The following is a 14896-nucleotide window of genomic DNA, read 5'->3' as shown; positions in this document are numbered from 1 at the left end:
TATTCAAAAACAAGCATGAAGCATGTATGTATGTGGTGTTTCCACGATCTAATGGCACTGAGAAAAGCCATCAATCAGGATAATAGCCACAAAAAATATATATAGCGTTCCAAGCCATTATACCAGGAGGTATTGTATTTACCCCCAGAATTGGTAATGGACGCATTTTTAACATAACAAATCAATAACAAGCAAAAGAGTAATGGAGCTCAGTGGAAGGAGAAGTCGTTAATATAAGGGGTCACGGCGAAAACCCGAAGTTCCCGTCCACTGCCCAAAAACACCATTGGTGCCTTATCTCATCATAGCATCCATCCACACACACTTCAACAATTCACAGAGTTTCAAAACAATGAACAAATACAAAACAAAGAAAAACCAGATCAGTTAAGGGGCTTCAGTGTGTGTAACAATCAGATCACTGACACATAGAGAGTCTCACTGAAATCCGCTAAGATAATTATAATTATCATCATAAGCCCAACTAAAAAATACACACCCAAAATTATCAACAAAGAAATCACAGAAAATTGAAGATGAGATGCAAGAGGATATCGAGAACGATTCTCAGACAGCCAAGGGTTAGTCTTCAACCATAGGAACTACGTCCCTGATCAGAAACTCTAGTCCACAAAAAATTGCTTCATCACTGGAATCTTCTCATAAATCCATATAATAGAAACAAAGAAAAGCGACTACAAATTACCACGAAGAACGACAGCAAAATCTGTTACAATTGAAATTAGATCTGTATAAAATACAGGGCGAGGGAGAGGAGAGGCACTCACAGATGATGAGGGGGCTCGTATATATAGATAGAGTCGCCGTGTTCGGCTTGGTCGATGGGGATTAGGGTTTCGGAGAGTTCTCGGCTTTTCTTGGGCCTGGTTAAACCGGCGATTAGGCCTAAGTAGTAAGGACGACTGTGTTTCGATTGGGCCGTCTAATAATAAACCCAACCAATAGTTTCTAGTCATTGGGCCTGAGCAAGACTGTTTTTAGATTGGGCCTTTTAATAATAAGCCCAACCAATAGTTTCGGTTGTATTCTGTGGGACCCAGGAAAGAATAGTGAACGCGTACTGCGTACACACAACGCAGTGTGCCTATCGCTCGCGTGACGCTTTTCACCGAAAATCGAATAGCACGTGAGCTACAGAAGATCACAGCCGTCCAGTGAAGCAAAGCCCGAAACAAGAAGTCAAGAACCGACCTACATAGACGTACGGTATTGAACGAAAGCCGTCCGTTTTATATGTAAATCGAGTTTGTGTGGTGAAGAGAAATTTTCTATCACCATCTTAAATCGGCCCTCCTTCTTGCCTCTCGATATCATTTGCGTATCAGGTAATTTGATTTTTCTGTTCTATTCGTTCTATGATTCTTCAATTGCTTATGTATGCGTAGATGAGCGCTTATAGATATATATTTACACAGATTTCTTTATTAGGTTTTTTTGGGGATTTTGTGATTTTTTTTTTCTAGTTTGAGCTGATATCTTAATAGCTATGTGATTTGGTTTGTTTTGGTATCTTCGTTGTTTATCATTATTAGCTGGGTAATTAGCTGTGAATGTTGTTGGATCGTTGAGAATAAGCTATTCATAATATTTACCGAGACATGATTGTTGTTTTCAATTCTATAGGTATATCTATGGAAATTCATGATCATGGGATTTTCTGATCTTAAATTTATGTTGTTCTTTTATTTTCCGTTGCTTGTTGTCCGGTTCTTTCAGAACATAATTGGTAAGGAATTGATGAGGTTAATTCTGGGTGTAACATTTCTGTAGAATTTGATACCTAATTTAGGTGGATAGGTTAATATTGTCATTGATATCATTTCAGTTTTCAGTTTTTTTCCGGTGATTTTCTTTTTGAGTTATGCTTAGCAGAGAATGAGGTTTTGCAGGAGGGTTTGGCTGGTTGAGTATTACAGCTCTCCTTGGTTTAATGGTAGAATCTTCTTTGTATTTTTTCTATGGTCAAGCTACTCCTCCTTTTTCTCTCTCTTTTATGAGACTTGTTTTTGTTGAATATATTATCTGTGTGCTTGTACTTCTGTCCCTTTATCGTTGTTGGAAAAGGAAAAGTAAGTCATATCAAAATGGCTTCTAACTGCTTTGGAAGATTTTTCATCAAATTCTTTTGTGTCTAAAGAAATCTAGAAAGAAACTCTTATTCAAATTTTCACCGTGATTTGTTTTCTTTCACTAGTATAATTTAGATTATTTATCATTGATGGGACCATAAATTAGGCATGTACAACGTAGCGATAGCGGTGATGAAACTTGAGAGAATTTGAATACGTATTGATCAGTTTAAATGAGATCTGGAACCATTATTATCAGCACGGATTCACATTGACCATGGACTCACACCAGCCAGTTGTTCAAGTCCGCATTCTCCCCTATGCCCAAGTAGGCCTCACCTGATAATTATAATAACAATAAATAAAATGTGGATGCCAATAGGTATGGTGTGCTTTCTTGTTAGTTGTCACTAGATGATTTGCTAAAAGGCCAGTTTCCTTATATTCATTAAATGATGTGCTTCTTTAATTGCTGTGATAGCAATGGTATTTTTTTGATTGCTGTGTCGTATGGTTTTTCTGTTTTTCCTTGTGAGTAGTTGAATGTCTTGAAAACATGTCTCAAACATCTCCATACTTGTATCATGTTGACATTGGTTCCTTCTGCTTTTGGAATTTTAAATTCATTGGATATTTTTCTTTGTTACAGCCCTCATCAGTTTAATTAAAGGACAAAGTGTTTGATAGCTGGTTACTTCATATTCTACAACCTACAGCCAAGTTTCATGTCTGAACTCGACGCGCATATTCCAACTGCTTTTGGTATGTTTTATTTGCTCGTCCCAATACTTTTTTATTAGCTTGATGAATTTGACCCATAGAAATATTAATGTTCTGAGTTGATGTGGTGCATTTTTGGTTTCCTGCATGGTGGTGTAGATCCTTTTGCTGAGGCAAATGCTGAGGACTCAGGTGCTGGGTCAAAAGATTATGTCCATGTGCGTGTACAGCAACGTAATGGGAGGAAAAGCCTGACTACTGTCCAAGGTTTAAAGAAGGAATACAGCTACAACAAGATTCTTAAGGATCTTAAGAAAGAGTTCTGTTGTAATGGTACTGTTGTCCAGGATCCAGAGCTAGGCCAGGTATTCTTCACCCCTTCACTGTGTTTCTTCTGAATGCATCCCTGAACTTTTTTGGCTTATATGGTAGTTCACATCATTGAAATGTGAAGAGCATGTACATGCACAGCATACTGTTTATTGCATTCTATCGTTCCCCATTAGTAAAAACAACATTTTATTCAAAATAAATAAATAAAACAAATACATTTGCCCAATTTTGAGTTTTTCTTTTGGTTGGTCTTTTAACAGTGGTGTTCCTCATATATTTTTGATTATGTTTCCTCAAGATAAAATTGTGCCTGAGCTCTCTGTTTTGTCTTGTTTACAGGTCATACAACTTCAGGGTGATCAAAGGAAGAATGTTTCCACCTTCCTGGTGCAGGTAAATGATACATCAACTTTGCCCTGATACACTTTGTCAGATTTTTTTTAATATTGGGAGTTATATCTAAGCTTTCTCTATTTGCAGGCTGGTATTGTGAAGAAGGAAGATATCAAGATTCATGGTTTCTAAATAGCAGCAGATCATTTGCTATTGATACTTTACCTAATAGCATATATAAGTAGTACTTTGTTTCGCAATACAGTGACATGTCGCCTTGCAGCATAATGTTGCTGTTGCATGTAGTTCAAAACAGTTGGATGCATTTCTACCGGTTTCTCGCATATGTTGAAGGATTATGGGTTATTCCAACACCATTATACGGAATAATACTTTGTTGCGTTATCTATATGAATGTGTTCCCAGAATTTGATCATTTGCGATACCTTCTTGGTTTTGTAATTCTCTCTTCTTTGTTCTTTTTTTATTAAGATTAAAGTGATTGGTGTGCAATAACCACGTCAATTCTGTTTTGTTGACATAGCAACCAGCTCTTGTCGCATTTACATGGATACTCTTATTTCTATATGAGCCTGACTCTCAAGATTATGAAGATTGGGTCACATACTTGGCGGCTGTATGCTTGTACTCTGTAAATCTTTTATGTTGGCTCTTAATTACAGCCCATACAAAAATAAAGGACAAGAATTGAGAACCTAGTAGTAAAAAAACAGTATCAAAGGAAGGTCACAGCATTTTCCACAAAAGTTTGGACAATAATTACGTGGACTGATTGTCCAGATTCACCCACCTGTGGAAAATTGATACAACACCACTTACCTGGCACCAAACCTGTAGTTACAAGTCATCCAACTAACTATCAAAGTTGGACTAAACCATCTACCATTCTTCTTTCAAGTCTCTTCTGTATCTTTTCTTCTTCTATATAAACTATTATTAGTTATCAAGTCCCTTAACTTCAACTTCACACACCCAATATTCTCTCTTTGATCAGTTTTCATTCTTATTTTCAACATATATACTGCAAATGGCTGCCTTGGATAGCTCTTCTGAAGATGCCTCTGTGGACTCCAAATCAGGAATTCTCTTATTTCTATATGAGCCTAACTGTCAAGACTACATCCCACATTAAATTGGCATAACTCAACCGAATGAAATATAAGTAAAATCCTAACATCTCTCACACAAGTGATGCTTTTTGGGGTCTAAGAACTAATGACGACGGTCCATGAAAACAAAGACATGCGGATATGTAACCCATAACCGACAACATTCTTGAAGTGTTTGAGTTTGGATTTCAAATACCGTTTAGAAGATATCTGTCAGAATAAGTTGTGCCCTTTCGGGGTTCTCCCTAAATTGATAAAATTATTACTGATGGAGTTTTTTTTTCCCCCATTTTCTAGTAAGTGCTTCTTAGAGCGATGTACCAAAAATCCATATGAAACTAATGGAACTCTGTTCATTGATTACAGAGGAATCCAGTGAAGACTCTAGACTTGAGTTCTCAGAGGAAGAGGAGACCCTTGTTATTAGAATGTTCAATTTAGTTGGTGAAAGGTGGGTTGCTTGCCTTTTATCATCTATGATTTGGTTTCTTATACTCTGTATTTCTTGTAATCCTTTTTCAACTTATCAAAATTATGTGATGAGGAAATTCTGATACTTCAGGTGGTCTCTCATTGCTGGGAGGATTCCTGGAAGAACGGCCGAAGAAATCGAAAAGTATTGGACTTCAAGATACTCTACAACCCAATAGAGCCTGAGAATGATACTTGTATGCTGTAATTACAGTTTTGTGAGACTGGGTTTTGGCCAAATTAAAGTTTGGTCATATGGGGCTCTGCTTTTTGTTGTTTTGTTTTGCCTAACCAAATCAAAGTGTGGTCAATCTATGTTAAATTGACATTGAAGCTTGGCCCCAATTTGCCTCCTGGTTTCTTGCTCTGTTTTCTTTTTGTCCAGTTTAGCTTTTTAGTTTCTGCCCTGTTATTGTAAATGGGAATAGCAGTTATGTGAAAGATCTCAAAACAGATATGTATGAAACTGCCAATTTGATGCAAATATGTATAGTTGATATTTCAAACCTACAAGAAAATATATATGTATAAACAACAACGAAGATGATGGGAGATTCAGATTGGGAATTAAGAAGGTTGTTTTACTCTTGTCTCTTCCAAGTGCTAAATTCCTTATTCGAGACATTTTTCCAAGCTTCACCCCTTCAGAAGTCAGGACTAAGGGTGACAAAACTATATCCAGTTCGAATGATCATACCAAAATTAATCAAGTTTGGACATGGGTCCATACAATTTTTTTTTGTCCGCTCTAAAGGGGGTATGGATTCGAGTCCATGCACAAAAATATTGTTTGGACCCTAACTCAAGTTAAGTTATTATCTGGATTTAAACAAATCCAAGTTTGGTCAATTAAGTACGTCCGAAATCCAATCCGAATTAGAATCCAGACATATAAATATTTTGTAAACACGTGATACTATCCAACCTGAAACCGATTTTTTACCATCTCTAATAAGGGATCACTCGTTGATCTTCAACCCAACAAACCCAGTCTCCCCAATTTCTCTCTTCACCAAAACCAGTGAGTCAGTGACCCACGAACTGCTAACGCCCACAGCCAACAACTCCGGCCCATTCAACGAATAAGCCCCCCTTTGCGAGCCCGAGGAGCAGAAAATTAGGCCTGGATCAATAAGCCCAATCACTGGTCCGAGTCCGACGAAGACGAATTGACGATGGGGAGCCATTTGGTCTCTTATAGTCTTTATCATTGGCCCACCAAAAGGTTTTAGTTAATGGCAAGCCCAATCCGATCATTTGGCCCATATTGATACATTTGTTTAGAGTAACTTTTATCCGTTAGCAACCCTTCCACTCGGCACTGTTGGATCACTAAGGCGGATTTTTATTCCTGTTTAATGTGTAGGTTTTGCAGTCAAGCTCCCTTCTACCTTTACATTAGAGGGTCAATCTCCGTCCGGCCCATGAAAACCTTTGCTCACCTTCATTACCTTTTGGGAGGCATACACCCAATAAAAATTCTTTACCTAAGACTGTCCCTTGACTTGTAAGTCCTGATACAATGTTACAATTCTAGCTTTTCCAGAGCGGCATGTTACTGAAAACGTCAATCACGATATGCGAGAAGGATTTCAATCTGAGCAATGCTTAGTGTTGCTCAAGTATTCAAGAATTCAGTCAAAATTTTCAATTGACTCATTAATTGAATTTGGTTGGGGAGTAAAAACTAATACGTCCTTTACAAAGAAAATGGTGAAATCACCTCTCTCTCTCTTCCCCAATCTGAACCGCAAAGGTCAACTCCCTTCCTTTCTTATCAATCTTATTTTTCTTCTTGCACGTTCGGTTGAAACTTGCCTCTCTTTTTTTCTTTTTTTTTTAACTTCCACTGTTCCACTTCCACAACTCTCCATGGCCCACACATACCCCAAAACCAAGATTCTAACACATTATGGGTGCCATTTTTTCTTGAATTATTACTAAGTCATCACTCCCTTCATGTGTTCTTCTGTTATATATAAATCTCTCCTTCATTAGAAAAACCTACCTAGTTAGCCCTTTCAACCCCTGCAACCCCACAACAAAAAGATGGAGGAGAAGTCATCTATGAATCCATCTATAAGCAAAGATGTTTTCTCTTCTAGGAGAATCACACCCAACTCTTGTGAAGAGAGTGGTTGGACAGCTTACTTTGAAGACTTATCAGATCAGCACAGTAATTCTTCCTGTACTAGTTCTTCAATGGTCTCTGATGCTACTTCTTATCCTCTACTCTTGAAATCATGCAAGGAACATAACAATGTTAATGTTCCATGTTCTTCCATGCCCAAGAAGCTAAATTTCGAGAAAAAATCAAGAGCTACACAGATTTCTCATGTTGATTTGGAAGACACTGCTAGCTCTCCTGTTAATAGTCCTAAGGTTAGTAATATTTTTTGTTCCTCAGTTTTCCTCTTACTCTAATAATTCTGCCACTTATTCTTTCTTTTCTTTTCTTTTTTCTCTCAGGTTAGTGATCTTAGACCAGCTGAATCTGATTATATGAATCCCAGAAAGGCAGATGACCAAAATACGTGCAGTTCTATGGTAAGAAGTAGCTGGATTATTTTCTTAGTATTTCATTGTCTTTAATATTTAGAATTGGTTTTGAATGGTTGACCAAACAGAGCTTTATGGGTTTGTAGGAGAAGAGAGGCGGTTCAGAGCAATATTCAGGTCCACGGGATGAGACAATATGTAAAACGAGTATTCAAGGGGAGAATGATGGCTATACCTGTGTTTGGTTCCAATGTCATTTTTAGTTAACTATCTTGGTTGAACCTCGTTTTACTTTTATTATATATATATATTGAGTGTCATAATCTATATATATACGTATATGTGTACTCTCATGTGATAATGATGATCTATGCATATATATGTAGCAACGATTGTCAAACTATATCATGTGCAATGAAAGTTTTTGTTGATCAATGATGAGGACATATTCTCTCTTTTTTTAACGGAGAATAACTCAGTAAGTACGTCTTTTTTAGAGGGTACACCAAGTTCAATTTCAAATTAGGCATACGCAAATTAGCTCGACAAATTCGTTGGATCAAGGGTCCAGCATAAACCACTCAGAATAACTACGTTATCTTAAAACCGAACTCTCGACTTCGAATGAGATTATTTACACTCTTAAGTCTACTTCAATAGTAAACCTTATCTTCTATCTTGTAAGTTTGGTCACCATAATAAAGTAAGAGAAATTGTTAACCTAGCATGTGAAATGTCTTTTTCACTTGGAAATTAAAGTACAATATATTTACTTTTTGCTAACAAAATGTATATTAAAACACAAAACTATGAGTTGCTAATTGTACTTGACAAAGACATTATGGGTTAAGGGAAAATATAACTTCACTGATCAAACAATGCACATCTAGCTCTTTCTTTTTTCTTTTTCTTTTTTTTTTTACATTTCATTCATTGGCCCACAACAAATATGCAATTAATTTATTCACTAATTAATTTGTTAATCTATATTGCATTAAAATAAAATAGTTTGATTGAATATTTTAAGTGGCTATGAGAATCGCAATAGAATCCTAAAGGATGTAAGTTTCCTCGAACCCTTAAGAATAGACAATTTAAAATATAGCAATGATAAGAGAGAAAAATAAGGTGTGGGTAGATTGATGTGTTTAAATTATTTTTCTTTTCCACCTCTTGCAGGCCATTGACCATTCGTTTAAATTATTCAGAAATAACTGCCATGGAAATAGATTGGGGTAGGTACGGTGCACTAAGCACCGGTTCCCAACCGTTTTGGTGCATTAAAATATTTTTTAAAAAATCATAAATAGATATATTTTAATATTGTGAATATAATTGTTTATTTTTTCTTAAAAACAATTAAATTCATACAAAAAAAGTTAGTATCAAATATGAAGTTAAGAACCACCAGATGAAATTTAAATAACATTTTTTTATTTTTAAGATAAATTTAATATCAAACAGTTGAAATCACTTATGATATACATTTATCAATCTGGTGGGGAACTGGTGATAATTTCAACTAAACTATATAATCTCCTTTAATATATATATATATATATTATTTAATTTAATTAGACTAAGATTGTGGTGTTGTTAAAAAAAGAGCTCTCAAATAAGTTGTAGCTTCGACTTAAAAATAATTAATAATTAATATTTATATTTGTTCATAAACAAAACATGGTGGTGTTGTTAATTGTTATGCTCTTTTTGCCTACTATTGGCATTGGCCGGTTTTAACTAAATTATTCACTAATAAATGTGCAATGACTTTTCCGACTAATTATCTATAATAAATTAATTTATGTTTCAATTATCTATCCCTGAGGCTGCCATTGTCTTCATATCGTAAGGCATAATTGATGGATTGTGTCAACTTTGGAACAAAACTGTCTGTTTGGGTGTTGTTTTGATTAAACATTTGAAAAAAGTGACTAGCTAAAATGATAACGACTTTTTTCTGTTTACAAATCCAATAATTTTACTACATAAATAATTATAAGTTTTAGAACAATATTTATAAAGTGATGAACACATTGAACCTAACTAATTTGCTAAGACTCAAGCATGATTAGACTGTGTGGATGCATATAGTTCGGGAGATTGCAAATTCGATCATCACTGGGAATAATATTATTGAGGTCATGCGCTGAGTTTTAGCCCAACTTACCCTGTCTTCATGTGGGAAATTTTTGTGCGCATGGGCATGACGACTTGAGTTTACACCCATATCAAATTTCTAAAAAATAAGTTTGTATGATATCGTTCTCGTCTCTTGGTTATCAAACAAAAAAAAAGTGGATGCTATAGTACTCGATCTGTGTGTACAATTTTCAACTCATCATCTTAATTACATGACAATAACATGATTTTCAACTCATCAAGAGTTATCATTATTAAGACAGTAGGATTAGGCCAATAATACAAACTTGTTTCACTTGGACAACCCTAGCTTGTTGTCTAATCTCAATAACCAAATTGTGTGAACACAATTGCCTTATAAATTAATCAATTAATTAGTGACTCAAGTTAGGTAACCAATCACATAGTTAACGACCACTAATGATGTGATTTCAACAATATTAGCAATATATATGTGTGTGTCTCTGTCTGTGTGTGTGTGTGTGGTGGTAGATAATGTGCCATATCTATCATAGTCATTAAGGTCTATTTCATACCATTAGTCCATTAGTAATCTAATCACCTTAATCACCCACTTCCCTAGATAAGCCAACTGTGCTATAAAATGAATCAATTTTCTATTATATGATTTTATTTTATTTTTAATGATTTGTGGTTCCATACTTGCATTATTACATTGTTTGATTCAGCTATTTGAAGATGCACTTTTGCAATTATTTATAATTTATCAATATCTAAAATATAAATATTCTCGTTATAGGCAATCACTCGTTGGGTCAAATCGTACGGATTCGAAAAGTCATGAGTTCGATTCCAACTAAGAACAATACCATCGTGATTACGCGTTGGGTTTTGACATAACTTATAATGTCTTCTTGAGTTAAAAGGACTTGGAAGGCAATTAACATTCATTAAAGCCTTTTAATTTCCACATCAAATGGACCCTGACTGTGACTGTAATTGTACTATTTGCATATGTTTGACTTTACTTTTTAAAATATTTAATGCCAGTCTATAAGTAGCCACACATATAGATTGTAGATTATAGATATACAAAGTGAACGGGGGGTAATGTCATAGCCATAAGAGCATCCACAATGGGATGATTTTGAAGTACTTGATATGATACTTTCTTGATAAGTTAAGTGCTAGATGTTCACAATGGATATAATGGAGTGTATTTTAAGTACTTGAAATGTTACTTTTTTGATAAGTATAGCGTTACATGCACACAATGGATGAAAAATGACGCTTGAAAATTTAGTTGTGGAAAAATGATACTTGAGAGTTGGAGTATGTATATAGTTGATGAATAGTGAAGAGAGAGATGATAAAAAGGAAGAAAGAGGTGATGAAAAGGAAGAGAGAGATGATAAAAAGGAAGAAAGAGAAGATGAAAAGGAAGAGAGAGATATGAAAAGGAAGAAATAGATGATAAAAAGGAAGAGAGAGAAAATAGAGAAAGTGAGTATGGAGTGTTGAAATGTATGAAGTGTTGATGAATAGTGTATATTGTGAGATTTAATCATCCAATTAAATTGTGCCACGTAGGATAAAGGAGGAGAGAGAGAATAATTTTGAAGTGCTTGATATTTCAAGCATCACTGTGGATGCTCTAATGTTTTCCCTTCTAAAAAGTGTACGAGTTTTACTTGTTTGTGTGTGGCGTGGAAGATGTGGTACTAGACATTGCAACTTCGTGGATCAGTTGAAATAGCCATCATGTCGATCTACATATCTATAGTTCATATGAATAGAAATGAATAATTAGATGATATAGAAGGTGATTTAGAGTATCTTATGTGTGTTAGACAAATTGTAGATATATAAATCGTGAACTTTTATCGTGAATGTAGAGAGTTGATTAAGAAGAGTTGATGCGGGTAGTTTAATAAAACCGTATGTAACAGAAAACTGAGGAACACTGACGCAGTCCCATTAATAAGCTGGCTGGCAACCACGAATTGAAAGAGAAAAATGTTGTGTTGTGAATTGAAGTATATAGTTGGGGTGTGACTCGGCCAAACCCTATATGAAAGCTAGTTCTGCGTGATCCACGGAGACCAAACAAAATTGATGAAAATAGGGTTTTAAAACCTTGGCCCACAAAGACAGGTTTACATATATTTCCATGTGCGAGTCCTGTTTTGATTGAGCCTACAATCATGCACTCCGTTTTTACACATATTTTGTGATATAGATTGATTTTTTTAAAAAAAAAAAAACTTCATATATATATATATATATATATATGATGAGAAAAATCACACATCGCTAAAATAGAAATATAATAGATCGTTTATAAGCTAATGAATTTCATTGACTCAGTAAAACGCGTTGCCATGAGACTGAGAGACCTTGGAAGGTTTTGGAAAGCCCTGGAAGTCCTGTGATGGGTTGGATTTGGACTTGCGTTTGGAAAAGCGAATAATATCTTATAATAATAGTCAAATTTCGCCTGGACTCATAGGGGTTATGTGATAGGTTAGACTTGAACTTGAAAAAGCGAATAGTATCTTGCAAGTAAATTTTGGTATATATATATACAACTATTTTGGTATAGGGCGGCCACCAACAACCGGCTAATTAAACAAGAGGTTTTTGGTAAATATTTATAGAGAATACTCATTCTCTATAACTATAAGAGCATAAGATCTCATGATCGAAACCCGTATGGCCGTATCTCTATTTATGTTTATTATATGAGTATAGATTATCAATAAGTGCAAGATGTGGTCTATGTTCATATATAGTTGATGTATATATCTATTATATGGAAGCTAAAGCGGTTGATTTAATTCTCCAAAATTCATTGATAACCTTTTATTTCATTGTCCTTAAGTCAAACTTTTTGAGTGATGTGTTGATAATTTCCAATGTATTCTTTCAATTAATTATATAACTGATGCATTGCATTTGGAGTAATTTAGAGTTTGGACCCATATATAAGAGTTTTTTTCCCGTCAAAAATGACACTCTAACCATATTTAAAATAGCATTTGATTTTTTTTATTACTAAAATAACATTTGACGCTCTTTGCAACATCGTCATTGTAAAAGAAAACTATTAATGACGCATGTTGCATATCATTAATTTGAAAATAAAAATGGTCTAATAACGTTATTGTTAACAGCGTTAGAAAAAAATAATTAATGACACCCTGTTGTGAACAACGTCATTACTATTATTTTTTAAGTGTTATTTAGTATATATTTATTATATTTAAAGTAATAATTTATTTTATGTTTAAATTGATAGAATTCAAATTTATTCAATATTTTTTATTATTTCTTTTATTATTTACTGTTTGTTAATTCTCATATGACTTCATACTTATAAAATGAAGAGATAAGGATAAACATAAATTAGAATAAACATGATGATTAAAAAATTATTTTATTATATCTAAAGTAATATTTTTGGTAGCATTCTAATTGAGCTTCTATTCAATATTTTACTTTTTTATTTGATGTTTATTAATTCTAAGATTATTGTGTATTTACACAAAAGAAAAAGGAAATACGAGGATAAACATAAAAATTAAACATGATGGCTTGAAATAGTACACATAATGTTATTTTGGTAATAGAAAAAGTCAAATGAGGTATTTAAACTTAACGGCAATAAAAAAAATTTATTGTGCCAAGACGATGGAAATAGTTAAACGAAGCAACAATTAAAAATTATAAAAAAAATCATAAATGTGTTTTGATCGGTTTACGAGTCCATCAATATAATTTTTATGTCAAGCAAAAATTAAATTTAACATGAGAAAAATATGAAAATTTGAGAATATTAGATATAAATACGAAACATTATATGTCTCTCTTATGATGAATTTGATTTTTGTTTTTGACAAAAAATATATCGTCTAATCGTAAATCAAATCAAAATACATTCATAAATTTTTTTTCCTCAGACATTATTAATTCTCTACTTATTAGATTCAAACGTTTTGATACAGAAAATCACAGAAATAATACATATAGGTAACATTAGTGAAGGATGGACAACAGCTGAAATGTTTGACTTGAGTAATGGCTAGTACCATCAATCTTTCTTGGCAGTCTATTCCATGCAAGATTCACTTCTTTAGTGAAGGCACATGTTGTCCTTGAATACTCATTAATGAAGGTTCACTTTTTCGTATGTACGTACTTCTTTGATTTGTACATCTTCCACCCTCAATTGTTTGTTTTTTGCATGCCAAAGATAGCGATTAGATCGAGTTGCCATTTTCAGTTCTTAGTATAAAAAAGTGATGACTCGGAGAAAATAAACAATTATGCGAGGATCATATAATATTTCGAGTATCATAGTTGATATTCGTGAAAAACATAAGAGAAATTGTAAGGTTTAGCACAAAAGTATTACTAATTCACTAGACATCGAAATCGGACATATTAAGGCGGTAAGCAACATGTTAATGTATGGGTCAAAATCTGCGCTGGCTCCAAAAAATATGACAGAAACCCATGGCCTGGCAAAAACCCATGGCTTAGAAGACGTCCAACATATTATGATCAAGGCAGAAGACTTTACAGACCCACGGCGTAGAAGACGCCAACAGACCCATGATCTTAACAGACATTTTATAGGCCCACGACCTCAAGTACCCAACAGGTCCACAACCAGGGCAATCTATGACTCAGGACATAGCCTAAGAAGTCTCTCTTATAGGCCATAGATTCCTTAAGCCCTCCACCGTGCCCATGTCCTCAACAGGTAGTTATAGGTCCAAAGCCCAATCTAGCTCAGCATCCACGTGTTATTGGTGGATTAAGTGAGTCAAACGCCTATATAAGTATAAATACTGAGGTCCCGCGACCTTGAAAGGGATTCCGTTGTTGGAGGTATTAATTGTTATCTCCCTCTAGAATTATGTTTTCTCTCACTAAAAAGTCCTCAACCACTTCACTGACTTGATTGTCGAAGCTTGCCCCCGACCAACGCCACACATGCGTCAATCTTTCATTCGACGCTCCCTTGATCCTTGTAGGTTGTTGGTGGCCTCAAACAATAAGATGTCGAGTATGGATTCCCACGTCTACAAATAATAAATTCATAAGAATCCCAATTTGACCAAAGCAAATACATTTACAAAATATTATACCATGATTATGTGACCACTTGAGCCTTTTCTTGATTAGTAGGCAGTAATTGATCAATCACAATGC

The 14896-nt window shown here is 34.5% G+C and overlaps 2 protein-coding genes and 4 non-coding genes across 6 annotated transcripts; 2 read left to right on the top strand and 4 right to left on the bottom strand.

The window, feature by feature from the left end:
• Window positions 1-24: 24 nt before the first annotated feature.
• On the bottom strand, window positions 25-155 carry LOC120008339. The gene has a single exon (XR_005470458.1). It is a non-coding gene; the product is annotated as a small nucleolar RNA snoR80 (small nucleolar RNA).
• A 49-nt stretch (window positions 156-204) lies between these two features.
• Window positions 205-312, bottom strand: LOC120008335. Its single transcript, XR_005470454.1, has one exon. It is a non-coding gene; the product is annotated as a small nucleolar RNA Z152/R70/R12 (small nucleolar RNA).
• Window positions 313-392: 80 nt separating this feature from the next.
• On the bottom strand, window positions 393-482 carry LOC120008334. Its single transcript, XR_005470453.1, has one exon. It is a non-coding gene; the product is annotated as a small nucleolar RNA R11/Z151 (small nucleolar RNA).
• Window positions 483-559: 77 nt separating this feature from the next.
• Window positions 560-660, bottom strand: LOC120008333. The gene has a single exon (XR_005470452.1). It is a non-coding gene; the product is annotated as a small nucleolar RNA Z157/R69/R10 (small nucleolar RNA).
• Window positions 661-1188: 528 nt separating this feature from the next.
• On the top strand, window positions 1189-3938 carry LOC120006860 (protein translation factor SUI1 homolog). The gene is made up of 5 exons (XM_038856969.1): window positions 1189-1346; window positions 2740-2852; window positions 2970-3175; window positions 3483-3536; window positions 3624-3938. The coding sequence occupies exons 2-5, from the start codon at window positions 2816-2818 to the stop codon at window positions 3666-3668; spliced, it is 342 nt and encodes a 113-aa protein (XP_038712897.1). The 5' UTR covers window positions 1189-1346; window positions 2740-2815; the 3' UTR covers window positions 3669-3938.
• Window positions 3939-4434: 496 nt separating this feature from the next.
• LOC120006861 (MYB-like transcription factor ETC1) lies at window positions 4435-5595 on the top strand. The gene is made up of 3 exons (XM_038856970.1): window positions 4435-4576; window positions 4973-5057; window positions 5169-5595. The coding sequence occupies exons 1-3, from the start codon at window positions 4525-4527 to the stop codon at window positions 5254-5256; spliced, it is 225 nt and encodes a 74-aa protein (XP_038712898.1). The 5' UTR covers window positions 4435-4524; the 3' UTR covers window positions 5257-5595.
• The last annotated feature ends 9301 nt before the right edge of the window (window positions 5596-14896 follow it).

This window comes from Tripterygium wilfordii, chromosome 10 (genome assembly GCF_013401445.1).
Source record: "Tripterygium wilfordii isolate XIE 37 chromosome 10, ASM1340144v1, whole genome shotgun sequence".
NCBI lineage: Eukaryota > Viridiplantae > Streptophyta > Magnoliopsida > Celastrales > Celastraceae > Tripterygium > Tripterygium wilfordii.
Note: the sequence above shows the minus strand (reverse complement) of the source record. Positions and strands in the feature narration are given on the sequence as shown.

Excerpts from the sequence above, each read along its gene's own strand:
- LOC120006860 (XM_038856969.1), top strand. The coding sequence starts at position 2,816 with ATGTCTGAACTCGACGCGCATATTCCAACTGCTTTTG. Across the intron at positions 2,853-2,969 it reads GCATATTCCAACTGCTTTTG|ATCCTTTTGCTGAGGCAAAT; the intron begins GTATGTTTTATT and ends ATGGTGGTGTAG. Across the intron at positions 3,537-3,623 it reads TTTCCACCTTCCTGGTGCAG|GCTGGTATTGTGAAGAAGGA; the intron begins GTAAATGATACA and ends CTCTATTTGCAG.
- LOC120006861 (XM_038856970.1), top strand. The coding sequence starts at position 4,525 with ATGGCTGCCTTGGATAGCTCTTCTGAAGATGCCTCTGTGGACTCCAAA. Across the intron at positions 4,577-4,972 it reads CTCTGTGGACTCCAAATCAG|AGGAATCCAGTGAAGACTCT; the intron begins GAATTCTCTTAT and ends CATTGATTACAG. Across the intron at positions 5,058-5,168 it reads TTCAATTTAGTTGGTGAAAG|GTGGTCTCTCATTGCTGGGA; the intron begins GTGGGTTGCTTG and ends CTGATACTTCAG.